General features: G+C 52.5%; 5 protein-coding genes across 17 annotated transcripts; all 5 read right to left on the reverse strand.

The window, feature by feature from the left end:
- Positions 1-362: 362 nt before the first annotated feature.
- Positions 363-7,879, reverse strand: RGL2 (ral guanine nucleotide dissociation stimulator like 2). 8 transcript variants are annotated; one of them, XR_011974159.1, is made up of 19 exons: positions 7,791-7,879; positions 7,278-7,476; positions 5,958-6,041; positions 5,429-5,607; positions 5,266-5,316; positions 4,865-5,183; positions 4,313-4,564; positions 4,029-4,132; positions 3,802-3,886; positions 3,610-3,681; positions 2,949-3,023; positions 2,766-2,798; positions 2,531-2,652; positions 2,330-2,425; positions 2,098-2,209; positions 1,881-2,001; positions 1,705-1,746; positions 1,211-1,325; positions 937-1,065 (listed from the first exon to the last, which is right to left on the reverse strand). XR_011974159.1 is itself a non-coding variant. In XM_072641728.1 (18 exons), exons 2-18 carry the CDS (start codon positions 7,425-7,427, stop codon positions 857-859), a joined length of 2,334 nt encoding a protein of 777 aa, XP_072497829.1. In that variant the 5' UTR covers positions 7,428-7,476; positions 7,791-7,879; the 3' UTR covers positions 363-856. The 8 variants fall into 8 exon arrangements, 7 of the variants coding, with proteins under 7 accessions (XP_072497829.1, XP_072497828.1, XP_072497831.1 ...); XM_072641728.1 differs by having other exon boundaries at positions 363-1,065; positions 1,705-2,001; positions 4,865-5,162; XM_072641727.1 differs by having other exon boundaries at positions 363-1,065; positions 1,705-2,001.
- Positions 7,880-9,435: 1,556 nt separating this feature from the next.
- On the reverse strand, positions 9,436-15,060 carry TAPBP (TAP binding protein). Of its 2 annotated transcripts, XM_072641737.1 has the most exons (8): positions 14,709-15,060; positions 14,352-14,543; positions 13,400-13,645; positions 11,059-11,454; positions 10,445-10,786; positions 10,252-10,341; positions 9,932-9,969; positions 9,436-9,567 (listed from the first exon to the last, which is right to left on the reverse strand). In XM_072641737.1, exons 1-8 carry the CDS (start codon positions 14,737-14,739, stop codon positions 9,556-9,558), a joined length of 1,347 nt encoding a protein of 448 aa, XP_072497838.1. In that variant the 5' UTR covers positions 14,740-15,060; the 3' UTR covers positions 9,436-9,555. The 2 variants fall into 2 exon arrangements, with proteins under 2 accessions (XP_072497838.1, XP_072497839.1); XM_072641738.1 differs by lacking the exon at positions 13,400-13,645 and having other exon boundaries at positions 14,709-14,928.
- A 107-nt stretch (positions 15,061-15,167) lies between these two features.
- On the reverse strand, positions 15,168-19,018 carry ZBTB22 (zinc finger and BTB domain containing 22). 2 transcript variants are annotated; one of them, XM_072641735.1, is made up of 2 exons: positions 18,947-19,018; positions 15,168-17,853 (listed from the first exon to the last, which is right to left on the reverse strand). In XM_072641735.1, exon 2 carries the CDS (start codon positions 17,786-17,788, stop codon positions 15,911-15,913), a length of 1,878 nt encoding a protein of 625 aa, XP_072497836.1. In that variant the 5' UTR covers positions 17,789-17,853; positions 18,947-19,018; the 3' UTR covers positions 15,168-15,910. The 2 variants fall into 2 exon arrangements, with proteins under 2 accessions (XP_072497836.1, XP_072497837.1); XM_072641736.1 differs by lacking the exon at positions 18,947-19,018 and adding an exon at positions 18,713-18,810.
- Positions 19,019-19,653: 635 nt separating this feature from the next.
- On the reverse strand, positions 19,654-24,033 carry DAXX (death domain associated protein). 3 transcript variants are annotated; one of them, XM_072641757.1, is made up of 8 exons: positions 23,915-24,033; positions 22,815-23,067; positions 21,820-22,642; positions 21,489-21,703; positions 21,092-21,308; positions 20,455-20,941; positions 20,101-20,314; positions 19,654-19,867 (listed from the first exon to the last, which is right to left on the reverse strand). In XM_072641757.1, exons 2-8 carry the CDS (start codon positions 23,019-23,021, stop codon positions 19,808-19,810), a joined length of 2,223 nt encoding a protein of 740 aa, XP_072497858.1. In that variant the 5' UTR covers positions 23,022-23,067; positions 23,915-24,033; the 3' UTR covers positions 19,654-19,807. The 3 variants fall into 3 exon arrangements, with proteins under 3 accessions (XP_072497858.1, XP_072497857.1, XP_072497856.1); XM_072641756.1 differs by having other exon boundaries at positions 20,101-20,329; positions 22,815-23,037; positions 23,915-24,005; XM_072641755.1 differs by having other exon boundaries at positions 20,101-20,329; positions 23,915-24,002.
- A 977-nt stretch (positions 24,034-25,010) lies between these two features.
- On the reverse strand, positions 25,011-26,317 carry SMIM40 (small integral membrane protein 40). 2 transcript variants are annotated; one of them, XR_011974166.1, is made up of 2 exons: positions 25,899-26,317; positions 25,011-25,327 (listed from the first exon to the last, which is right to left on the reverse strand). XR_011974166.1 is itself a non-coding variant. In XM_072641767.1 (2 exons), exon 1 carries the CDS (start codon positions 26,296-26,298, stop codon positions 26,056-26,058), a length of 243 nt encoding a protein of 80 aa, XP_072497868.1. In that variant the 5' UTR covers positions 26,299-26,317; the 3' UTR covers positions 25,011-25,327; positions 26,026-26,055. The 2 variants fall into 2 exon arrangements, 1 of the variants encoding a protein (XP_072497868.1); XM_072641767.1 differs by having other exon boundaries at positions 26,026-26,317.
- Positions 26,318-27,601: the final 1,284 nt, after the last annotated feature.

The following is a 27,601-nucleotide window of genomic DNA, read 5'->3' on the forward strand; positions in this document are numbered from 1 at the left end:
TCTTTTTAGTTTACACTACTTTTTAGAATTACAAGTTCCATTAGTTGTATATGCTTTCTTTAGCTTGTTCTTAAAACTTCCTTTTTTATATCTGCTGCTAGGAGAACTATTTGGTGCTCAGTATGCATTTTGGGTGTGTGATAGAGATCCAAGTTGGATGACTATAGGTAACTTGGGGTCTGAGCTGGGGAATGGGACATTCAGTATAGGAAAACTTTTTAAATGTGGAGCTCATGGGCTGAATATGAGTTTTTGGGGAAATTAGAATTTTACTCCTAAACCCCCTCACTTGAAACCCTTCCATGAAAATGGCAACTGGCATAAATCTGGGCTTGGGCCTGTGAGCACCTGAGGCACACAGATTCTGGGGTCATGTAGTGTGTTTATTGTTTTAGTGTTGTCACAGCACAGGAGTCCCTGACTGGGGTATGGGGGGGTCATAGAGAGAAAGGGGGCCCCTGTAAGACCTTCCTTCTTTCTCTCCCCTCCCTCTACCCATTCCTGGTACTCAGAGCCTCTAGGCCATGCCTCTTTCAAGCCTTTCCCTGGCCCTTTGTATTCTAGGTGTGACAAGTAGAAAAGAGTCAGGGGTGACAGTATGGCACAAATACGACTCAGAAGGTAGGAGCCATGAGAAATATAACCCATTCCTGTCTCCTGCCAAAACAGCCGCAGGAATCCAGAATGGCTGTCTAACATAGCTGCGTGGTAAACACCTAGGGCTGCTCCTTTCTGACCAACCATGATTAGCTACCATACAAGACGATTGTCCCAATCCAACATGGCCACCAGCACTCAAGATGGCTAATATCCAATGACGTAGTCACCATGGCTTCTGTAAAACAACGTGGTTTCCTCAGAATAGTGCTCGAGCAATTTTTCGCCCTGTGGCCTTGATCCTGGGAAAAGAGCCTCCTCCTCCCTCACTGGGAGGATTTGCAGGGGTAGCAAGTCCACTGGAGATCCCTGGAGGCACTGAAGAGGGTCGCCGCTGCCTCAACAGGAAATCACGAGAGGCTCCATCCATGGCATAGAAGACGTTAGCTGATGGTGGAATGGTCAACTCTGGAATGGTCATCAGAAGACAGACATAAGATCCAGGTTCAAAATATGAAAGCAGAATTAATTATTCCAAATTACCAAGGTTCCCCATGACTCAACCCTGCTCTCCACAAGACTCCTTGTCTTTGAACCCTCCCTCTGATCTGACCTCGATCGCCTGGAAGCAGTTGCACCAACTCATACTCTGCAGCTATTGCTGGATCCCGGTTATTTTTTTTCAGGACACAACTGATAACACTTGGAGCCTTGTCCTGGCTTGTCACCTGGGGGCAATCAAAGAACCGGATTAGTTGGACACAGGTGCCTGAATCTAACATGAATATCTATACCCAAGACACTAACATGTAGAGGAAAATCCAACATGGTGACCATGATCCAAAATGTGCCAGTGATCCTCACATCCCATTGATACAAAGAATGCTGTGGTCCCCAACACCCCCTAACCTTTCAGAGTTCTAGTCATACAGTAATAGCCACCAAATGTCTCAGGTGGCTACTGATACTCAAGAGTGCCAACACAATAAAAGATTACACCTAGTGTAAAAATGGCTGCAAAAATCTAAGACAGCAGGCAGAATCAACCAAGGTCACCTCATTCCATATTTCTCTTCAACCCCCTATTAGTGTCCAGGTTCCCCTCACCAGTATGCTCTTGTAGACACTGCCATCCTCTCCAAGCTCCATCTGTACACGGATGATGCGACAGTCAGAGGCCCCTGGTCCACTTCCCCGCCCATTCCCAGACCCTGTCCCAAAGGAAGTGCCCTCCCCTGCTCCACTGCTAAGAGAAGAACCACAGGAGGCAGAGCGGCGGTGACCTCGGGGGGGCCTGGGAGAGTGGGCTGTTGGGGAGAGGAAACCAGGATCAGCAGGAGTGTGGGAGGAAGGAGCCCCATCCAGGGCAGAGTCCAGAGAGGAAACAGATGGCCATTTCATGTGCTGGGGACAGATAAGACATAATAAAGTCAATGGAAGAAGAGTGGGGAAGACACATAGAGAGAAGAAGGGTACTGAGGTCTAGGATCAGGGCCTTACCTGGGCGAGCCGACTGAGCAAGGGGGCAGGAGCAGCACTTGGGCCATCCTCCCTCAGAGTAGGTTGATCCCAGGAGACAAGGGGAGTGGGACCACCAACAGATCCCAATACACTGTGGGAAAGGGCTGGATAGTTTAGAGGGAAAAACTGAGAGCCCCTTACCAAACCCTTCTAGAGACTGCTTCCATATAAGAACCTCCCCCAACCTCCACTCTCTCCACCCTCCTCTCACTCTGTCCAGTGAGAGATGACCAGTGTTGGCCGAAGCATCCGGGGAGCAGAGGCATCACTGACTCCAGGTGGTTCCACTTCACAAGATACACGATGACTGGTGGAGGGTCAAAGGTCAAGGGTCAGAGCCTGCTACCCCAAATATCTCCCAATGTTAAATATCCCAGTCCTTCCCAAAGCCTCCATTAATGAAGTTGGTCACCTTTGAGCTTCTGTCAGGGGCTGAAGCCCCTGAAGCCACTGCTGGACATCAGGGTCAGGGTGGAGGTCATAACCTCGACATTCATCCTGAAGACGTCTAAGCTCAGACAGGACAGAGAATTCCTGTAGGAGGTACCCCAAGAATGAGGGACCCTAGAGACTTGGGGAGCCAGAGGCCAACATCCTCCTCACCCCTTCCCTAGGGAGCCTAGGCATCCAGTCCCCCTCCTCATTACCTTCCTCCTCTTGTCAAAGTTGATGTAACCATTCTGGTGGGAAAAAAGGGAGGAAGGTGGAAGAATGAAAACTTTGACTTAGTTTCCCAAAACTTAATTCCTGCCCCACCTCCAAACACACACAAAAAAGCCACTCTGACCAGTTTGTACCACCCTCCCACAAGTCTAGCCACGAACACTGACCTCCAGCTCATCCCTGGAGGCAGCATCCAGCATCACGAGATCTTTCAAGAAGGTGCCAAGGTATGGGACCACACCCTAAAGGCAGGTGGTAGGAACCATAGTTTAGCTACTTCTCCACTCACCTGCATCACCCTTTTGGAATAGAACATCTATCCCGCCATCACTTTGTCCTTTAATAATAATTATGTTGATGAGTTCATTATTTCTATTACTTCATAGTTTATGAAACATATTCCTCATAATCCCAAGGTAGATAGCACCATTAGGGATGGAGGCAGGGACTAGATTTGTGATTTCAGTGGCACAGGGAATTCCCTCCCAGATGAGGAAAGTCCCTTTACCCATTCAGGCTGACATCTTCTCTACAACTTAAAGAGTTGTCTTGAATGCTGTAAGTAACTTGCCCAGTGTGTGTCAGGGGCTAGACTTGACTTCAAGGTTTCCTGACTCCAAGGCCAGCTTTCTTTCCTCCGCTATAATATTTTAGTGTTATTATATACAGATGAGGAATGAGGGTGTTAGAACTTGAACCCAAGTCTGTGTGACTCCCAGTTTGGTGGTCTTTCTACTGGTTCTACATTGAACCGGGTTTCTCCATCTGTCTCCATTTGGGTGCCCTCCCTATCAACCAGCTTGACCTCTTATTCCCCCAGGCACTCACCCCACCCTGAGAAGGCACATTTCTTACAGGTTGCTTGCTATTTGGCTCCTGTGAGGGAGTTACCTTCACCTCCTAAAGGAAACAAAATAGTTGGGGAGGAATGAGGGAGGGAACTGGAAGATGGGATTTGGAAACTGGCATTTGAGAGATCAGGAGGGAACAGTAAAGGAAAGAGAAAGTAAGGGAATTAACCTGCAGTAACAGCTCCCGGCTTTGGGAATAATTATCTTCCTCTGAGAAAATGTGGCAGAGGCTGGAGAAGAGGCGGAGGCTGTCCCTGGTAAGAAGAAGGGGAGAGTCACTGAGAACCTTTCATCCTCAATCCTCCTAAAATCCTCAGATTCTTCCTCAAAGGAGTGTACCCAACTTTCATGAATCCATATGAAGAATCTGCCCCTGCATCCATTCCCCACAAATACCTGGTTATCTCTCCCCAAGCCAACCGGAGCCTGTGGACAGGACTAGACTGAAGGGCAGACACAACAGCATAAACAGAGGAGAAATTCCGGAGAAGACGGCACTCCTGGGTATGGGAAGGTAGTGGATTATTTTATCTTGTGTCTAGAATACGGAATTCTTCAGTGGCTCCAATTCCACAGGCCAGGAAAACTTCTCCCCAACACCCTGGGTTTTTGCCTTTGATCTCCTTTTGCTCTGTGCTCACACTCTGGGTGCCAACAGCGCTCCCCACAGTTCCTCTCACCTCTGCCACCCGGATCCATTTTTCTAGAAGCCTTGCCCTCTGGGGCGGTCGGAGGGGCCGGATGTTCACCTCCTCAAGTCCCTCTCCAGATGCTGTAGCCCCCAAAACAGAGCTGACCACAGCTCCGGCCACCTTGTTGAACTGAGTAACTGTTGCTCTGACAGAAGGGCAGAGGTGGGAGTGACCAGGTCGGTCCCTGTGGCCCCATATCGCTCCCAGGCACTGAGAAGGGACCAAGGAGAGGAACAGTTCCTGGTGGGACAGAGATTGAGAGGTCAAAGGTTACGGTTGGGGGACAGTCAAAGAGAAGGGAACATGGAGAGGTGAGGGTCAATGTTCCAGTAATCTTGGATTTGGAGACCTCAGATGGCCAATGAATCAGTTGTCATGGAGTTTATACAGATGTAGACAGGGTTCAGTAGGAAAAGTCAAAGACAGGAAGGACTGTTATAGGAGGAAGGATCAGAAGCATGGAAAAGATCAGGAGTAAAGGACAATTTAGTGAGGGGTCATTCAGGGAAGGATGGGAGAAGTCAGAGGTCAGGGTCTCACCGCATCCAGCAGGGTCAGCTGCTCGGCCAAGTGGTCAGCGAGGAACACCAGGACATCCGTGGGGTCAGCAGGGGGATCGCCAGGGGGGACCAGGGGCTTAGGAGGGTCAGGGGCTGGGAGGGCCACCCGGGATCGGAGATCTCTGATGAGATCAACGATGTCCCCCCCAACAACCTCCCCTGCTGCATCCCCTGTCCGTAGCAGGAAGCTCTCAAGCCGGTCAAGCTGACCCCTGACCTCAGAGTCAAAATCCTCAGGGTGAGAGGTCAGCCAGGTTGACAGAACAGAGATGGTTAACCTATGGGGGGAGGGGATCAGCCTGGTGTAAGAAATCAAGCTGGGGTTAAGCCATGGCTAGGGTAGAGTGGGATCAGGAGGTCAAAGGTTCAGGGGTCACTCACCCTCTTGTCCTTTCCAAATCAGCACTGGGACTGGACTCCAGAGCCTCCAGTCTGGAAGGAAGAGAGAGAAGTCCATCTATCCATCCTACCTAAACACCCTGTGGCCTCTGACTTCTCTGGCCAGGTGACTCCTCAGACACTCCAATCTCCCATTCCCACTGACCTGTCAACCAACAATCCAAGTACGATTGGTGTGGAGGTGAATGCCCTGTGGGTGGCCAAAAAGGCTGGCATAAAGGTCACGTCAGACCCAGACGTCTGGGCATCCAGCAGATGTCTGACCAAAGCAGATAGAGTCCCAGCCCGAAGTCGACGGGTACAACGAGGAGGAGGCATAGGAACCTGCAGAAGAGGGGATGGGGTTACTGACTCTTCACTTACTCCCCCCCAATTAAGAAGTCAGATTCAAATGACTACGTGTAAGAGCTAGCCAGTGGAGATGACTTGAGGAACTCTAGGATATCTGTGGCGTCAGCAGAAGAGTCACCAGGTGTCTTAGAAGGGTTAGAAATTGGAAGTATAAAGAAACTGAAGCTCAAAGACAGAGTTTCTTGCTGAAAATAATAGAATCAGCGGCAGAGCAGAGACTAGAATCCAGGTCTCTTGACCCTAGTTTCAATGCTATTTTCAGGAAGTTGGATTGTAGGAGACAAGGGAGATAAAGGCATAGAAGTCAGACAAGAGGATCTCACCAAGGGACTGAGAGGTCGATACTGACGACTTGTGACAGTGAAGGTGGCATCGTCCTCATCTTCATCCCAGACAGACACCGGGGCCTGGAAAGGGAAGGGGTGGGGCCCAGTCAGCACCAATTCATCTGAGCTGACTGAGCTGCCTCCCCACCTCCCCGATCATCCCCCTTTCACTCTCAAAGTTTGCTCCATCACCTGAGGAGGGGGGCAGTACCAGCGGGTTCGGGGAGTGCACCCTGCATCCCCTGCCTTGGGAATGAGGCAGCCCCCCCCAAGCCGCCTCAGTGCCCGGCGCAGAGGGGGGGGCTGCAGTGAAGGGGGACGCTGGGTACACAAGCCCAGATTCTGGGGGCCCCTCCCTCCCAGAGCCGAACCCTTAAACAACGGCAAGACAATGGCAAAGAAGCGGAAAGCAATGGAGACAAGGAGACTCGGGGATTTGGGGAGAAAGAAATTGAAACTTGAGTTACATAGTTTCACTTCTATTCTCCTCTCCACCCCCACCCCCCCCAATCAAGGTAGTGTCTGAGTCTGGGGAATGACCCTGTCCCCTCCCTGCTCCTCAGCCTTATCCCTCAATGAGTTCCCCCCAAATCCTCTGTCTTTCCTTCCTCTCAACCCCCAAGGACCCCTTCCCAAGGTAGCAACTCCGATCCTAAGGCAGAAAGGAGAAGGGGAAGTGGGGTTACTTGGGAGCTGGAGTGGGGGAGGAGAAAAACTCAAAAGTCACGTGGCCCCAGTCCCTCCCCCGCCCAATCCCGAAAAACCAGCCCAGCAGGTCACATCCTCCAACCCAGCCCAGGGACCGAGGAGTGCAGGCCCTCAGGCCCCACACACAGCTCCAATCCCCGGAGAAACTCTGGCATCTGACCCTCCATCACCCAGACACCCAGCACCTCCACCTCCACCCCTGGGCCTCGGCGCTGCCCCTCCCAGGAGAGGAGGAAGCTCCTGGGCCTTTCCCCCAGGCTCTCCCTTATGGCTTAGGGGAGGGGTCACAAATCTGAGGGCTTCCTCCCCAATCCCAGATCAAGAGGATCGAGTTACTGTGGAAACAAACCCCTCCTCCCCAAACAACAACAAGGAGACAGCACAGCAGCAGGGCAAAGGGCCGGAGAGGGACACGGAGGGTGCAGAGTTAAGAGATACAGTGACAGGGGGACAGGGGGGCCGGCAGTCAGATAGACAGACAGGGACCCGGAGCCTGGACCCGGAGCCAGAGACAAAACCAGAGGCAGACGTAGGAGAGAGAAAGAAGAGACCTGCAAGAAGGCACACTTTTCGGGCGCACGTCGCCCTCCAGCTACCCCCAAGTCTCACCTCTTCCTCTTCCTCCTCCTCCTCTTCCTCCCCGCCCACCCCTGGGCCCCCGCCCCCTTCGGGGTCCCGGCTCCTAAAGCCGCTCAGCACGACTCCCCCAGGGGAGGCCCCTCCAGAGTCCAGCAGCAGCCGCAGGGGCCTGGGGAGCATGGCTGAGATCAGGGCTTAGGGAGTCAACGGGGTCGAGCCATGGGGCTGCCTGGGAAGAAACAAGGAAGGAGGGGCGTCAAGGTGGGGGAAGGCGGGGCAGGACCACCAGGGAGGGGCTGGGGAGCGAGGACCCGAGGTCGGAGCCAGGCGCAGCTGCCCAAGTTCATTAGATGCGGGGATGGGGGGACGCTGTGTCGGAGTGGGGGACCAGGGAGGGAGGCTTGGGTGGGTGCGGGCTGGGAGAGGACTTGTGTAGGGGGTGGTATGTGGGGAATCTGGCAGGAGGAGGGCGGAGAGAGTTTGGGAGCCGACCCAGGGGAGGGGACGGCGTCTGGGCGCAGAGAGGGGCTCTGGGGCTCTGACCTGGCTCCGGGCGGAGCAGGGGCGGCACGGGCCTCGGGGCAGCTGTTCCCGTCGGTCTCAGGCCGGGGCCCCGAGTCCCCTCCCTGTCTTTTCCGCCCCCCCCCCTCCCTTTCCGCTCCTCCTCCCCCTCCCTCCTCCTTGCCGGCGTCCGCCCGCTCAGAGGGCAGGAGTCAAATAGGGAAGGAAGTAAAGGACAGGGAGGCGAGAGGGGGAGGTGTGTGCCCAGAGCCCGGACATTGGGTGTATGATGGGCGGGGGGGGTCACCCCATCAGATAGCCAGGCATCCAAGACCCCCCAGCCCCAGCCCCGAAGCCTTCCCTCTTTGGGGAATCCGGTCCCCAAGTTCTAGTTTTTACAGCCCACTCCCACGCCCGTCCAGTTAGGGAAAATGACCAGGGTCCTCGCAGCCAGGAGTGTTCTGGACTGGGACTGTGTCCCGTTAATTCGCGCCACCTCCCTTCCTCGCTCTTATTCGGGAATGGGGCGGAGATGGAATCCAGTACGGGTTTTCCACGAGGCCCGCAGGGTTTGGGGGGCGGAGGAGAGCGTTCGGGTGAGCTACCGTAACCTCTTCCGGATCCCTGGGCTCCGGGATTTAGGCTCTCCCGGGCCGAGGCTCCTTCTTTGGAGCTGGGCGAGCCCGTTTTCCAGGGTCCTTCCATTCTGTACCTGTTTTCCAAACATGCGCACTATTGAGAGGCAGGTGGGCACCTGCCAGGGGAGGGGCTGCGGCAGAACCGTAACCAGGGCGGACAGGATAGGGCTTGGTCCTGGCGCTGGCACATGGGGTCCCTTTCTCTCCACCGCAGTCTGAGGACCAGAATCCTAGCTCCGCCCCCCTCACCTGAGGACGGGCCAGTGGGAAAGGTTGGGGACTCCGCATTCCCAGCTTCCCCAAGCCGCCTCAGCGCCCAGGGAAGAAGGGGTTGCCGCAATGAAGGAGGAGCCTGGGTACACAAGTGCGGATCCTGGGGACCGGTCCTTACTAGAGCTGAACCCCAAAACAATGGTGACGCAAGGGGCAGAGCTCTCCCGGGCTAAAAGAGAGGGTTATCAGCTAGTGGAAGATAGGGAGGGGAACCCACAGGTCCTTTCCCACCCCAGCAACTTCCCCCGAGACCTCGGGTTCATCGTCCCGGGACTTACTTCTGCTGGGGTCTCGACTGATGAATTGAAGCCCCTCTCTTCCTGCACCATCCCTGAAGTCCCAGGTGCCAGGTCTCCCCGGCAACGCTCTAGATCGTGCTAAACTAATCTCCCTCCTTGAATAGCCTGGCCTCAGTCGCTTGAATTCTTGAGAGCCTTTTTAGAATACTTCATGCTGTCCACCACCTTCTCAAGGTCTGGACGCAACTGAGACTTTGAAGTGTCCCCCATTTTTTGCCCAGAGCTCCTGGAAGCCTTCCTCCCTCTCCAGAACAGCCAAGCTTCTCACCCTATTGGTGTGGGGAGAGGCACACACACACACCACACACCTAAAAATTGGGCACCACATTCCCCCACTTCCTCTTGGAGGGGAGGTCTCTACTGTTTTTGCCCTAGGTGAAAAAAACCTAGTTAAACTTCAGTAGTTAAGAATATAGAAGAGATGTGGGGCAGAGGGAACAGGGACATCATAGGATGCATTAACCACAACTGGAACTATTCTGTTTAATCCAGCTTTATTCTCCTGACAGACACACTTTTCCTTAGCCAAACCACCTCCGATCCGCCTTATCAATCGGCCCCTACTCTCTTGGAGCTCTAAGCACCTGTATCTTTTTTTCAGTGAGATTTCTGGAAGCAAGAATGAAAAAAAATGAAAGTGCAGCATCATAGGCAATAGGGGGCATTGGGGAGTTAAGTAAACGAATTCTCTCTCACACACACACACACACACACACACACACACACACACACACACACACACACACACACACACACCCCATTTTACAAATGAGGAAGCTGAGCCCTAGATATGACAAGTAATTTGCCCAAGGTCAGGACCACTAGGAATTTTAGGAGGTACAGTAGGGTGACTTTAAAGACTGATAGTAGGGAAAATAAAAAGTCTATATGGGTAATGGATCAGATGAAATGGGGGCTGAAATTCTATTTTAAGAGAGTACAGTAGGATGTAAGCCACCAGGGAGCTAGTTACCTTTTCCTTTGTATCTGTGGAAGGAGACAGGAAGGATGCTGTGGAGGAGAGATGGAGGTGAGAATGGTGACTGGTTACATACCTCAGGCCTGTGAAGTGTTATGTATTGGGGTGTGTGGGAGGGGAGCATATGCAGAAATTTCTATAAAAGGAGAAGAATGAAGGTGGGATTTTGAAATAGTGAATAAAAATTTCAGCAGTATGGCCCAAGGGTCTTGCTGTTTGGAGGACTGATAGGGTGAAGTTTTAGGGGACTAGCCTTTCCCAGGTTTTTTGTGGGGAGGAGCCCCCAGATTTGAGGATGAGGAACAGAGACTTACCAACCCACCCCATTCCTTTGATGATCCCGAGAAGGAGAAATGCTGAGAGGAACAACCCTACTCCATCTTCCAAGGAAGGCCCAGAGACTCCTGGGGGTGGAGGGGAGATCATATCTGTTCTGTCTGGGATTTCTGCTCCCAGCCCTTTGGACCCACAGGCTTCTTCCTCTCCCATCACCCTGTCCTTCCTTACCTGCCACTTCTAAAGACACCTGGGCACTGAGTCCTTTGGTTTTCAGGCTGGAGTGGTGGACCCGGCAGACATAGCGGGAACCATGCTGCTCCACTGTAACCGTGGCAGGGCGCAGGTATGCTGAGATGCTGACGGTGCCATCTGGGTGATAGCGGTAGCTGGAGCGCCAGGCTTGGCCATCTGCCACCCTGCTCCCTCCTCCTGTACGATTCCAAAACTCCCAAGTCACTTCTAGCTCTTCCGGAGGGTAGAAATGGGAAATGAGGCAGAGGAGCTCTGGAGGAGCTTGCCCTGGGTATGCCCAGACCATAGGTGATGGGGTCAGGGTCACTTTTGGGGGCTCTGCAGGAAGGAGGAAGAGTATTGTGATTATCAGTGCCAAGGAGGTAATCAAACACAGTTATACCATTTAGTTTCATCTGTCTTCCCCTAGGGAGCCTTAACTGACCTCTTCCCAGTCCCCAGAAACCCTTTCTCTTCCCAGTTCAATCTTGCCTTCAATACCCCTAGGGACTCAATGTCTCTCCACACATCCCACTCCCCCTCCCCATCTCAGTCGCAGGCCCCTTTCCCTACTTCAGGTATTCCACTGTCCAGTCCTCTCCCTCACTTACTCCGTATTTCCAGCTCTAGGGCTACTTGGGCTTGCAGGTGAGGAAGGTGGATGGTAGCCAGGTAAGTACCCTCCTGGTGAGGCTGTACGGTGGGCAGCAGGAGAGTCCCATTCCCACTCCATGGGCCCTCTACTCCTTCCTCGTCCCAGGCAGCAAATGCCACTGCCCCCTCTGGAGACCCTAGGGCCTGGCTGCTCAGTCCTGGAGTCACGGCCAAGAGCAGCTGTCCAGTCCCCCGATGCTGGCGCCGCCACTCCAACCCGAAGGGAGGGGGGCCCAGGGAAGAAGGGGCCCCACCAGAGTTGGGAGGCAAGTAAGTAAAACTCAAGTCCAACGTGGCATTCTTACCAGGCCTCACCAGGGCAGCAGGAGAGTGAGAAAGGACCGTCAACACAGCTTTTGGGATGGAGAAATGGGGAGAAAGGAAGAGAATTGGGCATGAATTAGTAGGAATGCAGCAAAAGGGAGAGAAATGAGTGGAGAAAGTGGATAGAGTGAATGAGAATTGGTGGTATGGGAGAAGATTGGGGATGGTAAAAGGAAATAGGAACGTAGGGAAGAATGGGAAAGAATTTGTGAAATGGGAAAAAATGCAGAGAAATTGAATTAATGAGGACACTCCACTTAGGGGGCCCATCTCTCAATATCCTTTCTCTTGATCCAATTTCTATCTTTCCATCAGTTAACCAGGCAGGAAGACCCTTGCACTTTGCCCTGCCCCTGGTCACCTTGACATTAACTCCCTTTCTCAGTTCCCTGGTGACCATGACAACATTTCTGTGCTCCTACATAGTATCGTTTTGTACTCAGTCTTGTGAAGGACAGGGCCCAGCAGATGGGTGCCTGAGATGGGAGGGGTGTATCAGAATCTAGAGCATTATGACCCTTGAAAGGCTAACCCTTCTCAGCCTTGAGATCTGTGTAGTCACTGATATAGCCCTTTAAACTAACCTACCTACATACATGCTAACCATGTATGTACCCATTCTCACTTCACACCCTCAACTTTTACTGCATCAAGCAGTTTTCCACTCACACATAGGGGGAAAAGTGAGTGATGGTAGGAGAGGCTGGTCTGGGGAGGGGGGCACATTTATAGAGGTACCTAATCTAATAGAATGTTAAAGCTGAAGGAAATCTAAGCTGAATGGAGAGCTAGGAAGTGGGGAATGGGACACAGGTGGTGGAGGTTCTGGGTGATTCTGACCCAGGGCCATCTCTGGTCTCCTCTAGCAGAAAAAGGGATGGGGGATTAGGCCAAGTACGGGAATGAGGAAAGGGATGGAAAAAGACAAGCCTATTTACTGAAGTTTATTTATGTTGTCTATAAGGACAGGAGTGGGAGGTAGTTGCAGAAAAGCAGAAATGCACCCATTGTTGCCTAATGTCTAGAGAGTTCAAAAACAAATGATGGTGCATAAAATGCTTATACTAGAGGGGATATTCAAAATTTAGATGAGACAAAATCCTTTGCCATAATAGACCTTAGTAGGCAGATATGAAATACAAAAAACTGTAATGCATAATAAGGGCATCACAGAGAGATGCATACAAGTTGTGTTAGGAGTGGGGGTAGATTATTAGATCTAGGATCAAGGTTAAAAAAAAAAATCCACAAATTCTTCGGACAAAGGACTCGACAGGGTTTCCTTTGCAGCTGTGGATGTCCCGAGAAGAGGCAAACTTAATACTGAAGAAACCAGGTAGATTTCACACTTGAGCCAAGATCAGATAATATGAGGCAGCTGCCTCATAACTAAATCAACTCTCTACCTTTTCCTTCCTGTACTTTGGTTTTGGTGTGGTGGTTGGGGGTGGAATGGGGAGGAACAGCCTATTCAAAAAGCAAAAAAGGGGTTGGGGGGAAGGAGTAAAAAGAAAGCAAACTAGGTGTTGTTTGCAGAACAAGAGGGAGATTTATGCAACATGTCAGAAGGGCCTTTTGAAACCATCCAGTCTTTTTACAGAGGGGAAAATTGGGGCCCCAAGAACTGAAGGGTCATATAGTAATAAGTCAGGGATTGAACTAAAATTAGAATCCAGTTATCCTGAGTCTCAGGCTAAGTGAAGCAAATTGCCTTCTGTCAGGGAAATATTTGCAGGGAAAAGCAACTAAAAAGAATGAGGAAACGGGAGAAAAGGGAAGGAAAGGGAAGTTATGAAGGAAGGGGTGGAAGACCCCACATGCACAGTCCTTCATCAACTTTAAATCCCTTCCCCTTTCAGTATCTTGATTGATCAATTAAAAGTGTGGAACAGAACCCTGAGTTTCAAAGCTCCAAACCCTACCTAGGTCTGACTTTAGCTCCAAGATGCCCCCACCCTTACCTCACTCCCTTACCTGTTGCTATGGTAACTGAGGAGGGGACAGGCTGGGACTGAGACAGCTGCAGGAGGCTGGAAAGGCGAACCTGGGGGCTAGATAAACTGAGCACCAGCCAAGTCCCATCCAATGACCGAGGAGAGTAAGGTTCAGGGGTTAGACCAGCGGCCCAGTCCGAGGCTGCAGGGCTGGGGACATAGCGATTCAGCTCACAGCTTGGGGCTACTGACCCCTTCAGGGAGTCGCCAAGAGAGCCAGCAGGATCTGGGACAGGAGAAATAGGGAGTGTCAGCTAGGAGAATCAGCACTGGAAGACAGAGATAGGTGGCAACCCGGGTAGAACTTCCAGTGGGTGGAGATTAGGGAAGTAGGTGAAAGCTGAGAATCAACTTGGTAAAGTCTTGGTAAATGAAGGGAAGGGGATCTAGAAGTGGGAAGGATCATGCTAATTAAGAATAAACTTTTAAACAGAATAAGGATAATAATGGCTTACATTTACCTAGCACTTTAAGTATATAAAGCTCTGTGCAAACATTAGCTCAGCCAAATTATCTGGAGAGAGGACTAGCTTTGGTGTCAAATCTGATCTCAAAATTGCATGTAAACGCCTTCTATCTCAGTTTTCCCAACTGAAAAGGGAATTTTCTGTACTAGATGGCTGCTTAGGTCCTTTTCAGATTTAGAGCTACGATTCTTAGGACTCCCCTGTGAGATGGGTTGAACAAATATATCCTCCCCATTTTACAGGTTCAGGTTAGGGAACTTGACCAAGATCCTAAAATTAATAAATGATAAAATTCAGATGTGAGAATCCATGTTTCTGGATTCCAACTCCAGTCCTCTTTCCACTATAACACTGATTCCAAGTCCTTGAGGAAAGCAGGTGGAGGGGGTGTTGTCAAGGGTTGAGACTTCAGGACTGAGAAGCTCCTTTCAGGCTACGAAGGGGTGGTCCAGTCGGAACACTTACCATACACTTTCAGGTAGAGTGAAGAGTCAAGGTCAGGCCTCGGTGGCGGCTCCCCAGGCCCCTGTCTCAGCAGCAGCACAGCAGGTCGCTTGGTCACTCCCCGAAGCATGCCCCCACCACCACCCTGCTCTTCCACAAACCAGCACTCCAACACCGAGGGCCCCAGGCGAGCAGCGGCCCATTTCAGTATGCCTAGGGAGAGGAGGGACGCTGGGGAAAGGGCTAAATCCTCAAGGAATCACCTCCCACCATCACCCCACTCTGAACAGGGGTCTAGAGCGCTGGGACCCTGAGGAGAGTGGGAGGGGCAACGACCCGACCTGCCGGTGGGACTCAGAGGGAAGGGGGTTGCCTCACCTAAGGCCAGGAGCAGGGACAGCGACTTCATAGCTCCTCTCCCAAGCCCCTGCAGCAGCTACTGCTGCCGTTAGTTCTCCTTTCAGTTTCACTTTCCCCTAAAAGGCAAGTACTGGGAATCCCCTTAGCAAGAATCGTGGGGTGGAGGGAGGTGAGATCCCAGTACCAATACACAAGAGACAACACCTTGTTCCCTCTCCCCACCCTGCGGAGTTCCTCCTCATTCCTCGGCTATCCAGTCCAGACGGACCCTCCCAGCCCCTACCACACCAAGTCCCCACTCCATTCTTTGGACCCGGGCCTTTGGTCACAGAATCATGGCCTGTCATACCTGGAGAGAGACTTTAGAATCACTTAGTCCCACCTCCTTGTTCTGGAGAGGCAGAAGCCCGAGACCCACCTTCCCCGTGTCCCTAGCCCCACCCTGATCACTTTCTCTTAGCAATGAGACACAGGTGATTGTCAGGTCAAGTGAAGAGACCAATAAATATTTTAATCACCGTTAAAAAAAATAATAAAATTAAAAAATAAAAACCTTAAACTCCCCAAACTGGCTCCCTCCATGTCCTTGAAAGCCCCTATATGTGCATATCCCTTGGGGACTTACTGCAGGGATGGAGTTAGATGGGAAGAAATGGATATAGGTTTAATAATCCTGTAAGGGGGAGAGGAGATGTGGGAAGAAGGAATGAGGTGGCAGGTCTAGTCACCACAGTGACACACACAGACTCCAAGCACGAACTACAAATGAGACCACCGGCCCTGGAACCCTTGGGGATTCTGGACATACCACTGCCCATGCACACCCTTCTCCAGGTACCGGATAACCTGGGGGGCTGGGTCTTAAGTGTTATTATCTACCTGTTCCCACAAGTGGAGGGGAAAGTAGAAGGCTCACAGTTCCAGGGTTTCCCTATGTTGGGGAATGGAATGGGGTTAATGGGTGTGGGCAGGGGGAAGAGAAAACTGTCATGAATTTCCCTCTTTATATACACATCCATGGAGGAGAGGGCGTATCACCGGGGGTCCTCAGTCCCATTATCTCCTTTCCCCAAAACCAAGGATTTTTGGAGGAATCAAGCCCCTGGCCCATGCCCCTACTCTTCCTTTCCAGGGGTATCAGCCCAACAAAAGAGAATTGTGAGAATTATTCATCAGCCGCTTTCTCCAGCTTTTGGATCCAATCATGAGGGAACAGTTTGTTAATGTCCACCTCCACTGCCATTGAAACCCATCTCCACCTTGTGCGTTCCTGGGGGGGACCAGACCCTCCTGTTGGGGGGAGAAGTGGTGCCTCCTACTTCATCTCCACTGCCAGCTCCAGGAGGCTCTCTCTTGGGTAGCCCTATAGTCCCTGCAGGCCCCCCTCCCCCCAGGCGATGTCTCCTTTCACAGTGGCCTCGGTGCCGCATGAAACTGTCCCTCCACATGAATTTCTTCCCACACACACCACACTCATAGGGTTTGAGGCCTGTGTGGGTCTTCATGTGCTCGGTCAGGTGGTGTTTCATCTTGAATTTTTTGTTACACACAGGACAGTCAAAGGGGCGCAGATTCAGATGCATATTCACATGTCGATCCCGCATGCTCTTATGTGAGAAAGCTTTCCCACAGTGACAGAGGAAGATCTTGTTCCCATCCCCACTACCACTCCCCCCAGAACCACCTCCACCACTTCCAGATACTCCCAAGTTGCTCCCTCCTGACCCTCCCAAGGTCACAGCTCCATGTTCAGCCTGGTTTCCAGGGGGCTGTGCTGATGCCTGAGAAGAGGAGGGAAAAACTAAGATTTGGTTGCCCTGCATGTCCAGGGGTAACAAAGGGCGGGGTTGGTGGGAGGCAAAGGAAGAGGGGGCTGGTCCTCCAGGGTCATCCAGCCCTGGCCCAGTTGTCCCAGACTCATAAGGGCCAAAGTCCTCAGATGATTCACAAAAATTCACTTGTTCCTCACCCTTGTCTGGGGGGGCAGTCAGTGTCCGTACATCAGTGATACTTAGGCCAGGGTCTGAACTCCCACCTGGTGGACCCCCTGAAGCCCCACCTAGCTCTTCATCCTCATCATCCTCACATGTCAATACCAGGTCTTCCTCCTCTTCCTCTTCCTCCAGGTCTGGGTCTTGAGAGGCAAGAGGAGCTGGGACAGGGCAGCCTACCCCCCTTTTAACATATACCCAGTGTTTCTGAGGCACGATGCTGGGGGGCACATAAGTAGGGCGTCGTAGCCCAGCCCCAGGAACTACTACCCCAACTCCATCCCCTCCATCATCACTCAGCTCATCTGCCTCTAGCAGCAGCTTTCCAGAAGTGCTGCCCCCACTGCCCCCCACAGACGTAGGGAACAGAGGGCCTCCTGCACTCCGTCTTTCTCCTCCTCCCATAGAAGAGGCTGAATATGCATCATGAGATGAAGATGAGAAATCACCAGAGTCTCGGGGGCTGAAGTAATTGCTGCTGCTAGGGGACTGATTCTCACTAGCCCTGCTGGATGAATGAGGACGGCCAGAACCTGTGGCTGTGGTGGCGGGTCCAGCTCCCCCAACTCCTGTTGGGCCTCCTGCCCCAGAGGCAACAGCTGCTGTGGTGGCCATGGTGGTGGTGGTGGCTGCAGAGGCCCGGCCTTCTCGAAGGAGCTCTGTGCACTTGTCCACAATATGCCACATCTGCAGCACTGAACCAACAGTGAGAAAGTTGACAATGTCTGCAGCAGCCATGCTAAGCCGGCCTGTGTAAGCAGAGGCTAGAACAGTCTCAAAGGCCCCAGGGTCCATGACACTGGGTAGTGAGATTGAAGTCATGCCCTTGAGCAAAACTTGGTCATGGAAGTAAGGGGAAGAAGCAGCCAAGACAGCCCGGTGAGCCCGGAATTCACGACCCTGCACTCGGATGGACACATCACAAAGCTGCCCTTGTAGCCGCTGCTGGTTAAGGGACTCCAGCAGTGCACTGGTCACTTCAGGGAAGGACACATGTACCACAGCTGCTGCTGGCAGTGGCAGTGGGGGAGGTGCCAGTGACATAGGCAGGGGTAGAGGGGCCCCCTGGGGAGAGAGTGGGGATGGCTCCATTGCAAGGAAGAACATAGGGAAGGGGGCACCCCCCCCCAGCCACAGGAACAGAGAAAGAGGAAGGGCGGCCGGGGGGGTCTCTGTGAAAAAAAAGAAAAGAGATGGGTCAGGAAAAGTGAGGGATTCCTTTGGGATGGGGAGCAGCTTCCTTTCCATGCTCTAAGCTCTTTGACTTTAGCCACAGAACAGCACATTAAAGTTAGAAGGGAGCTCAGAGGCCTGGGAGGTGGCTGTGCTGCCGTGAAATGACCACCAGACAGAGTCAACCCCTGGGTTGAGGAGGAACTGGACTGCCAAAAACTGGATGAATGGTGGATTCTAGATCACAGTTTTGCTTTCTCCAGGCCTCAGTTTTCTCCTCTGTTAAATCAGGAGGCTCTTCTAGATAATCTCTAAGATCCCTTCCAGGCCTGATGTTGTGACTACTTAATTAATGTCCTTTCTACTCTGCTAGCTGTCATGTTTACAGATGGGGGAAACCGAGGCCCAGGGAAGAGAAATCACATACTCTTCCATTCGGGAACCTACTTTTCTTTTTTTCCCCTTTTGACTGTTCTGCCTCCACGTGCAGAAGTGAGAGTCTCACGAATTTCCCCAGGGTGGTCCCCCAAATCCTTCCCTCCCCTTGAAGCCCCACCCCCGGTGCTTCATCAGACCACGCCTCCCTGTTATGACCACGCCCCTCTTCACATACAACTCCGCCCCCACTCAGACCCTGTCTCCTCTGGAATCCCCACAGGCCCCGCCCCCTTCTTAGACCACGCCTCACGGGATCCTCCCCGGCCCCTCCCCCTCACATCTTCTAGACCCCGCCTCTTCACTCCACACCCCCCCATCACTATCCGACCCCACCCCCCTCTGGTCCTCCCACCACTGCACACCCAGCCCTCCCTTCTGGACTAGCCCTCCTCCCCCCTCTAGGCGCGCGTCCCCGCTTACCGGGCCGCGCGCCCCCGGGCCCCCCCGCCCCTCACTCAGCGGCCAGAGCCGCAGCCCGGGCCCCTCCCGCCGCCATCTTGCGCCGTCTCCCTCCTCCCTCCGCCCCCGGCCCGCCCCCCGCCCCGCAGACGTTAAGGGAGCCGGCCCATATTCCACCGCCCTACTGGGACAGATTTCGCCGACTCTGCCACTTCCCCTTTAAGGAATAAATACATCACTCCACTTTAAAGGTACCTGTACAATTTCACCACAGCGTGTTCGTGTACCGTTTCAGCCGACTCGGTGTTTTTCCCTTTAAAACAGTAATCCTGCCAGTCCCCATTGACGATAGGTTTAAGAACCAATCAGTTATTGCTTAGGTAAAATGAAAGCAAATGAAAAAAGCTGAAATGAGTTAACTAGCCAATGGTAGCGCAGACGCCTCTGTATTGCTACCATTGGCTACTTGGCTCTGATTTCTACTCCCTCCCCTTCACCCGCCTCCAGGCTGCGATTGCTTGTCTTAGAGAGGGTAGTCAAGTGTGGATTGGCTAAAGAGACTTGAACTTGTCGCTGGATTGGTCCTCTTATTCATGTGGCGCTACGCACGGGGAGCGGGGGAAAGGAGGCCAGGCCGTGGGAAGAGTGTTTTGGCGGCTGGTGTGCTAGCAGGGGTGGTGGAGCAGGGTTCGTAAAGTGTCAGGTGTGGAGAACGAGATCTTGGGCGTAAATTGTGGAAGTCAAAACTAGGGAGAGTTAGTTCTAGTCTGCAGGGCAAAGCAGTCAATCAAAGCTCCGGTCACACTGCTCTCTGGTGGAGTGTACAAAGCCCAAAACTGAAATACTTTTCACAAGTAACTGAGTAGAAGAAAATTATGGAGTGGGTTTGAGAAAGGGATGGGAGCTGCCCAGTGTCGAGGAAACAGGGAAGGAGGTACGTGAAGGATAGAAATGAGAATTAATTACAGTAAGAAAAGAACTTTATTTAGTTTCATTTTTATAAATCTTTAAAGTGTTTATTATTTCCAAAACACCAACAAAAAGGGTACAAGTCAGCTCCCCCCTCCTTCCCCCCCAAAAAAGCCATGGGAAGTGAGGGCAGGGAAAGCCAGACAGCTAGTCAGAGTCTGAGAGGACGATGATCTCTTCAGGGTCACATTGTGTTGCCACACTCATCTGGGGGAGAAGAAAAAGAATTTGGGAGAGGTTGGAGGAGGCAGTTGGATATGAGAGGGAAGCTCTATTAAAGGAGCACAGATTTAGACCTGAAAGTCATCAGTGAGTTCAATATTCCTCATTTTACAGCTCAAAAGAGGAAGAAATAATATGCGGACTGTAGCAAATCAGAATAATGAGAAAAAATGGTGGACAAAAAAGATGAGCACCCCTCCCTGACCCCCATTTCTAACCTTGCAGGTTGCTGGCCTGGGAGCTTGTGGTCTAGGGGGCCTGGATGGTGGAGGGCTACACCTAGAGCTGGTGACCAGGCCGTGGCTGGGCGAATCTACTCGAGTGGAAGAGTCAGCAACTGGAACCAGGGAAGAAGCCAAGGGGGAGGGGGCAATGGAGAAGTGACACCTCTTTCCATTCTCTCGTTCGTCTGCAGCTTGCACGTCAATGCAGCTGGGGAAACAGCAACTGAGTAAGTATTAGTACTTCTTGAAAAAGCCCTTTTCCCGAATCCCATGTAGTTTATACTCTAAAGATCACTTCATGGCCAAAAAGCACCCCCACTTCCACCCCATTTCTCCTATGCATGTTACCTGCGTCCAATTAGTTCTGTTTCTGCCATGTCTTCCTTCCGAGACTTCTTGAGCGGGGGACTAGGAACCCTCAGGGTATTAGGAGACACCCCACCATTGAAGGAAGTAGAGGTAACAATGGCTGCCCCATTCTCCAGGAAGCTGGTGGGGAGGGGAGGTACTGGGCACTTCTTGGGAGAAGGGAGGTTCCTATCCTCAGGAGAGGGGACTGTGTCCAAGGGTAAGGCTTCAATCACCAACTCAAATAGTTGGGAGGCTGGGCTTTCAACATCCTGGGACAACTCTTCTGGTGGGAGCTGTTCCCCATTGTCTTCGTTCTCAAGGCAAGTGGGAACAGGTTTCTTCCTTTGAGGTAGGGAGTACGACCCTGACATTCCTGCTTCGTCATCCTCCACTGAAGAGCTGCTGCTGTTGCTCCCTTGTTCAGGCTCCAGATCCTGCTCAGCAGTCCTCTGCAATGGAGATTGAGAAGCTACATATTTCTTACCTGAAAGTTGTAAAAAACAAACAGGAGGCAGGGTTAGTATGGAAAGTGGTTAACAGTAGGAAGAAAATGGGAGTGCAAGATGGGAAACTGAATATGGAGGGAGAAAACAACTTGGGAATGGTACTTGGGAATGGCATCCTCACATAATACCTGGCTCATCTTCCTCCCCTGGGCCCTCCTGGCTCTCTTCCATCTCTTCCTCTGAATCGGTGAGCTCCTCATCTTCATCTTCATCCTCTTCCTCCTCTTCATCTTCATCATCATCATCATCATCTTCATCTTCATCCTCCTCCTCCTCCTCCTCCTCTTCATCTGTCTCAACTTTGGAGACAGTGGGGCAGGATGTGGACTTTTCTCCACTAGGGCCCTGCAAGAGAGGGAAGGCCTTTAATGAAACCATTCTCCTAAATCTTTATTCTCCTGAGTATTTCACCTCCCACAACCAGTTACTCTCTTCCCCACAGATTCCCTGTATAAGACCTGGGCAGGATTCAGTCCTTCAGAAATATCTGATCTGACATTGGCATCCCCTGTCCTGCCTCCATACCTCTCCCGAGTCTGTGGATGCTGTTGGAAGGTCTTCATTGTGAGGAGAGTTTCCTTGGCAAAACCGGGCTCTCCTTCTCTGTCTCTCACCCTCTTCACTCTCATCTTGCATCATTGCATATTTAGAGATCACTTCATCCAGCCGACTGAGTGCCAAGTTTCTGTTCTCCCGAAGCCTACGAGCCAGGACAGGGTCTGACAATGCAGGGTCAATGCCTGAGGTAGGAGGGAGGTGTGCAGTGTGAAGACATGGAACCAGAACGCCTAGCTCCAAAGCCTAAGGAGTAACACCCTCCCCACAGGTCTAGTGTGTGTGGCCCCACTCCCTGTACCTGGCCTATAGTCATCTGTGAGGTGACAGCCAAAGTTGTAGACAAGATCAAGATGGCGCCGCTCCTGTAACTTGGTGCCAACATCTCGAAAGGCATCCTGAGCGAGAAGCTGGAGCTGTCGCCTTGGGAGGCAGAGGCCATGTCTCGTGGCTGCCTTCTCCACAGCCCGAAGGACATCCCCATAGTCAGGAAAGGTGTCTGGACCAGGCCTATTGATGAGACGCTCCACACGGCGGTTGACCTCTGGGTATCGAGTGCCCCGATAGGGTATCCGTTGCTCAGTCACACGGCCTGTCAGGGAGCTACATGCTTTTAACTCACACAGACGCCCAAAGAGTCCTAGCAGCTTGCGTTTCAGCCGCCCCTCCTGCAAATATGCAGAGTCCGGGTCATCTAGCTCCGATAGGTCCAGCTCCTTTTCTTGTAGTCGTTTTATCTCTCCCACGTACAATGCCAGCAGCTGCTCTAAGCGCTGGATCTGTCTCCGTGAACCTCGGGGTCGTGGGGAGCCAGGAGCAGTTTCATTGGTAGGGGCAGGGTTGGAGGAAGGATTGGCAGGAGGTGCATCCCCAGGGGGCTCAGTGGAAGCAGGGGTCAGGGGCACCTTCCTTTTGATCGAGTGCGCTTTGAGCAGTGTACAAAGCTCATTAATGAAGACATAGAGCTTGGTAGGCCGGGTTTGGGCACGAGAGAGGACACGAGACAGCACATTTCGGAGCTCAGCTGAGGCCAGGAACGTAGGACGAGCACGTTGCCTTCGGTTACAGAGGTATGGGACGACCTCAGGGTGTTCTCCAGTTTGCTTCTTACACAGATCAAGAAACTGGGGTGGAGCAGGGGAGGGTGAAGGGGGAAGTCCGAGGGATTGGAGGAAATGAAACAAGGGAGAAGGTTGAGAAAAACAGAAAGATAGAGTTAGTAGGACAAAGTGATTAAGGACAGCTTCTTTGGCTCCCCCTCCCTGGTGCATAAGAACCTTCTCCCCTGCAGCTCACCTCTTCAAACAGCTTCTCATTCTCCAGCTGGTAGCATTTCTTGCTGCCCCCACTACTGCTGCTGCCTTCCCCACTGGACTGGGGAGAATCAGAGGTTGCTGCCAGGGGTTGGGCCTGATTTGGGGGTGGAGAGGAAGGCCCTGGCTGGGCAGCTGCTTCATCCTCCTCCTCATCATCCAGTACGATAATGCTGTTAGCGGCAGCCATGGGGGGAGCGAAGCCCCTGGTGGGGGTGTTGGGGATTTCAGGAATCCTGCTGGGGGGGATGGGGCCTCAGAGACAGCCCCTCCAGGACATCCCCCCCATTCTCACACCTTATAGCATCAGTCTCACGTTACTCAATAGATGCCTGCTCCCCCCTCCCCTGCTCATTGCCTACCCAAGGATTTCTCGGTCTGACCTCCCTGTCGTGAGAGTGTCTAGTCCTCTGAGACAAGGCTGACTCCACAAGCTTTCTCCAAGGCCCCCAACCTCCTCCCCACCCCAAAACTCTAAAGTCCCACCCATTTGGCTCCAACCCTCAATCCTCTCCCCTCCACTTCCGGTCCCATCTTCTCTGCTGCCAGCCACCAGGATCTTATTCTTTCTTAAAACATCAGCCCTGTGTCAGGCACCAGCAGGGCTGCCATCCTTGCCCTCCGTGCGGCCCATCTCACACCCGTTAAAGACCGATTCTCTCTGCTCCGCTCCTCAAATCTTCATTCACCCAGCCTCTCTGTCTGCCTGTCTGTCCTCGCCTCTCCCTTCGGGGCTGTCAGCAGCGCAGCAGTCCCGGGGCTTTCCTTGGGCACGGGCCCGGCGGACGCTTCCTCCTGTCCTCATGGTCCCCGCTCACGGCCCCCTCGCCGGACCGCAGAAGCCCCTAGCCAAGCCCCCCCGTAGGCGCTTCTGGGCCCCCGCCCCCCCATTCTCGCACTCACTCCCATACACATACACACACACACATATATATATACATGCGCGCGCGCCCCCGTGCGCGCACGCGCTTCCTCCTCAAGGGAGAGTCTCCGGCCGCCTTCCCCCTCTCCCCACCCCAGCCTTGTCACCGGGTCCTCCCCTCAGACTCTTCCCTCCTCCCGCCTGCCTCGTGAGGCCCCCACCTCAGAAACAGTCCCTACGCCGCGGCCGCCGCCTCCACCGTCGCTGTCCGTCCCTCCCCCCTCCCCCTTGCCCCCCGCTCCGTCACCCTCAGCTCTCCCTCTCCCTCTCTCTCACACTCTCCGCCCCCCCTCCCGCGTCAGACAACGCGCAGGAACGGAAGCGATCATGTCTCAGCCCCGCCCCGTACGTCCCTGGGCGCCGCCATCCCACCCTAATGGAGTCAACCGAGGGATATAGGAAGTGACGACACACAAACTACCTGCTGGATCCCTCTGCGGGAGACGGACTGCAAGTCTCCCGGTGGTTTCATTGGCCCACTCCGACCAAATGCCTCAGAGGGGAGGGCTTCTCTGAGGCCTGAGGACTCGGAAGTCCTTGAGGGGAAAGGGGGGGCCATCTTGCCGTACGGCATTCCTCAAGACTGAGGGAACCCAATCTAATCGAGGCCAGGCAGTGGGGAATGGATATACCTCCGGGGATTTGCCAACCCGTGGTCACGAGATGGAACCCTTGCTCCACCAATCAGACACCGGCGTCCCTCTGCTCTCCCTATCGTTTGCCCAATAGCGCTCCCAAACTAGTATTGGCGGGTGGGAGGGTGCATGGAGGGGGGCGGGGAGATCACTGTAGTGGACCGTTCGGTCCATTGCGGGGAGGAACCGTCTGTCCCAGGCCTGCCAGAAGGACTTAGGCGAGCTACGAAGGGAAAGTTTTCTTCCAAGGCTTATATTGCTGTCTGACCCTGCCTCCACCTCTGGTGCGTGCCCAGGCCACTCCGACCTTCCAAACCGCCTCTTGGAGCCCCAAGAACCGGCCTGGGGGCTGCGGGTTCTGTGAATCGGGATTATTCCTCTCCGTACGGAATGTGTGCGCGTAAGTAATCATTCTCTCCACCGCTCAGGAGAGTCATGTAAACAGTAGCGATCTCGAACCTTGGGGGCCGAAGAGCAAAACGCCGACTCAGCGTCAGTGCCCTCAAAGGTCACCGTGGCAACCCAGGGACGGGAGAGCTGGCCCCGCACACCCGGCGCTGCGGCTTACCTGCCGTACCGCAAGATGGCGGCCTCCAGGGCGTGGGGATGCGCCCGTCTCGCCTTGCGGGGTGGGGGCGGGGAGCTCTTGCTTCAGACTCTCTCTTCATCTGGGGGTCCCGGGGCTGGAGGGGACCGCCCTGTGGGAATGGCCGGTGGACCCTGAGCACTTAGTGATGATGGGGAAGGTGAAGGGCGTCCAGAGTCCAAGACTGGAAACGAGGCTTTTAAAAAACCAATGGCCTCTTTCTGCCTGGGCGAGTGGGGGGGAGAGAAGAGGAAAGGAGCGGAGGCTGACGCTTCTCACAGAACCCCAGCTTTATTGGGGGGAGTGGGGAGGCCGGGGGGACACAGGACTGGTCCTGGCGCGTGTTCTGGTCCCTGGCGGGGGAGAAAGCAGGGTTAACAAGACTGGGGCAGCGGGGGCGCCCCCTCCTACCTCCCACGGAGCCTGGGTATGTCCCCCTCTTTCTTCAAGTGTCCTAGCTACGGAGGAGCCCTGGGCTCTAGTTCTGCTTCAGCTCGAATGTCTTCCCCTCTTTGGGACTCAGTTTCCTCCTTTATAAAGTAGCAGGTGAACTAGATCATCCGAGGAAGCTGGGTGTCGCAGAGGACCGAATGCTGGGCCTGAGTTCAAGTCCTGCCCCGCACACTCGTGGGCAAGCTGTTTAAAACCTGCCTGCCTTAATTTCTTCCTACTTAAAATAGGGGCCGTAATAGAACCTCTCACCTCCCAGGGGTATAATCAGGAACAAATGAGATAATATTTGCAAAGCACTTTGTAAACCTCCAAGTTCTCTGTAAATACTAGTTATTATTATTAGCTCCCCTTCCATGAGGGGCTCCCAGCTGTCAGCCCTCCACCCAGGGCTCTTCCAAACTTTTTCATCTTTGGAGCCTCCCATGGCCCTCCCCTCCCCCCACCTTGTCAGAAACTTGTCTGATATCTTACAGAAGCAATGGGAGCCGTTCACTGTGAGCTCCCTCTTCTCTCTTCCTTTCCTGTTATTCTCTACTCCTTTACCACCGTCTCACATGATTCCTCCCAGGAAACCTCAATCTCTGGTCCTGTTTCTCACCTGAGTTGAGAGGGAGGAGTCATTCAGTGATTACAGCTCCAGTTCCTCTTCTCTTTGAGGTGTTCCAAGCAGCCAGCCCCAGAGGTTTGCCCAGGGTATTGGCCACAGCAACTTGTAGGCAGCCTCTAGCATCAGCACTGCCAGGAAGAGGGCAAGAAAAATGAAAAAGGCCCTATCTAGTGCCCGAAGAAAGGGGCCCCTGGGAGGAGTAGGTCCCTGGGCAAATGCCAAGAACACATCTCCCTCATCCGTATCGCCCTCCTCCTCTGCCATCCTGACTTGAAAGCCTTAACAGCTGAGCAGATCACGCTGTACAGGATGGAGACACTGGCTCAGCACTACTTGGATTAGTGGTAATTTAGGGGGGAAGGAGTTTTCTTGTTGCATCTATCCTCTGTGACCTAATTCTCCAGAGACAGAAATAATAACTATAACATATAGCCCTTTAAAGTTTTCAAAGTGATTTACATATATTAGTATGCAGTCTTAGAAGGAGTAGACTATTAGACTGAATCATTCAATCACAAGTGTAAACTATAGGTATATTAATCAATTTGAAAGAATTGTAGGACTGATCATTGGATGAAGACAGATAAATGACATCACACTGGAAAAACCTGTGTTTATAGAAATAGAAATATACCTGGGACCCTAGTTGTAGAAGAGTTACAATCCTGTGGATTCAAGTTTTATCCAAACCTGTAAGAGGGAATTGCGCTACCTATTAACCATGGTATTGTAAAGATGTTATTGGATCAATAATAGAGTTTATCCAGCTACTAGGCCAGTAGCAGAGAGTACATATGGCAGGGAGGCATCAAAGACCATAAAACTCTCATGGCAGAGAGAACTGACCAGCTATTAATTCTATAAGTCACTGACCTTCCAAGCCCAACAGATGCTGCTACTCCTCAAGAGAACTTCGTGAAGATTCTTTGAAAGAAGAACCAGACTACTACTAACCAGGAATCTTGAATTACCCCTTTGCCATGTGTGCCTCACACCCTTTGTGCTTTACATTTCTACCTGCTCTATCCATCAATCTTGTGTGTTTTTGTTGGGGAGTATACCCAGAGGTGGGGGGGGGGGGATTTTTTTTCCCCAGCTACCATTCTTGCCACTGTATTTCAAGTCTATACCATCATAGTAAATACCTTCATTAAAAATTATTTTGAGGACATTAGAGGATTATCAATGGGAAGCACATCAGTGGGGGCTCCTGAGCTAGAAACTCACTTCCTCACAGCTACCCCTAAGACACTGAAAGTGGTAGATAGTCACTCCGGGAATTCAGCTGGCCAATATAAATGAGAATTGGGGAAATGGCCAGAGGGAGTGTTGCCCATACATTTGAGACATGCCACAACCCTTAAGATAGGCCCACTTTACAGATGATGAAATAAGGCTCAGAGAGCCTTATTATTATTGACTTACCCACAGTTACACAGATGCTGAGTATGACCAGAAACAAAAAAATTTCCTGATTCCAAAGTCTGGCTGCATCTGTTATACCTCCAGGAACTAAAGGCTTTTCATTCTGACATGTAAACAGTCCCAAATGCCCATGGTGCAAGGG

The sequence above is a fragment of the Notamacropus eugenii genome, chromosome 2, assembly GCF_028372415.1.
Source record: "Notamacropus eugenii isolate mMacEug1 chromosome 2, mMacEug1.pri_v2, whole genome shotgun sequence".
Taxonomy (NCBI): domain Eukaryota; kingdom Metazoa; phylum Chordata; class Mammalia; order Diprotodontia; family Macropodidae; genus Notamacropus; species Notamacropus eugenii.

Excerpts from the sequence above, each read along its gene's own strand:
- RGL2 (XM_072641727.1), bottom strand. The coding sequence starts at position 7,427 with ATGCTCCCCAGGCCCCTGCGGCTGCTGCTGGACTCTGGAGGGGCCTCC. Across the intron at positions 2,653-2,765 it reads ACTTTGACAAGAGGAGGAAG|GAATTCTCTGTCCTGTCTGA; the intron begins GTAATGAGGAGG and ends TACCTCCTACAG. Across the intron at positions 2,210-2,329 it reads GTCATCTCTCACTGGACAGA|TGTATTGGGATCTGTTGGTG; the intron begins GTGAGAGGAGGG and ends CCTTTCCCACAG.
- TAPBP (XM_072641737.1), bottom strand. The coding sequence starts at position 14,739 with ATGAAGTCGCTGTCCCTGCTCCTGGCCTTAG. Across the intron at positions 14,544-14,708 it reads GTCCCTGCTCCTGGCCTTAG|GCATACTGAAATGGGCCGCT; the intron begins GTGAGGCAACCC and ends TCCTCTCCCTAG. Across the intron at positions 10,342-10,444 it reads GGTGTCTTTAGAAGTGGCAG|GAGTCTCTGGGCCTTCCTTG; the intron begins GTAAGGAAGGAC and ends CTCCACCCCCAG.
- ZBTB22 (XM_072641735.1), bottom strand. The coding sequence starts at position 17,788 with ATGTTCTTCCTTGCAATGGAGCCATCCCCACTCTCTCCCCAGGGGGCC.
- DAXX (XM_072641756.1), bottom strand. The coding sequence starts at position 23,021 with ATGGCTGCCGCTAACAGCATTATCGTACTGGATGATGAGGAGGAGGAT. Across the intron at positions 20,330-20,454 it reads ACAGAACTAATTGGACGCAG|TTGCTGTTTCCCCAGCTGCA; the intron begins GTAACATGCATA and ends ATACTTACTCAG. Across the intron at positions 19,868-20,100 it reads CCAGGCCAGCAACCTGCAAG|ATGAGTGTGGCAACACAATG; the intron begins GTTAGAAATGGG and ends CTTCTCCCCCAG.
- SMIM40 (XM_072641767.1), bottom strand. The coding sequence starts at position 26,298 with ATGGCAGAGGAGGAGGGCGATACGGATGAGGGAGATGTGTTCTTGGCA.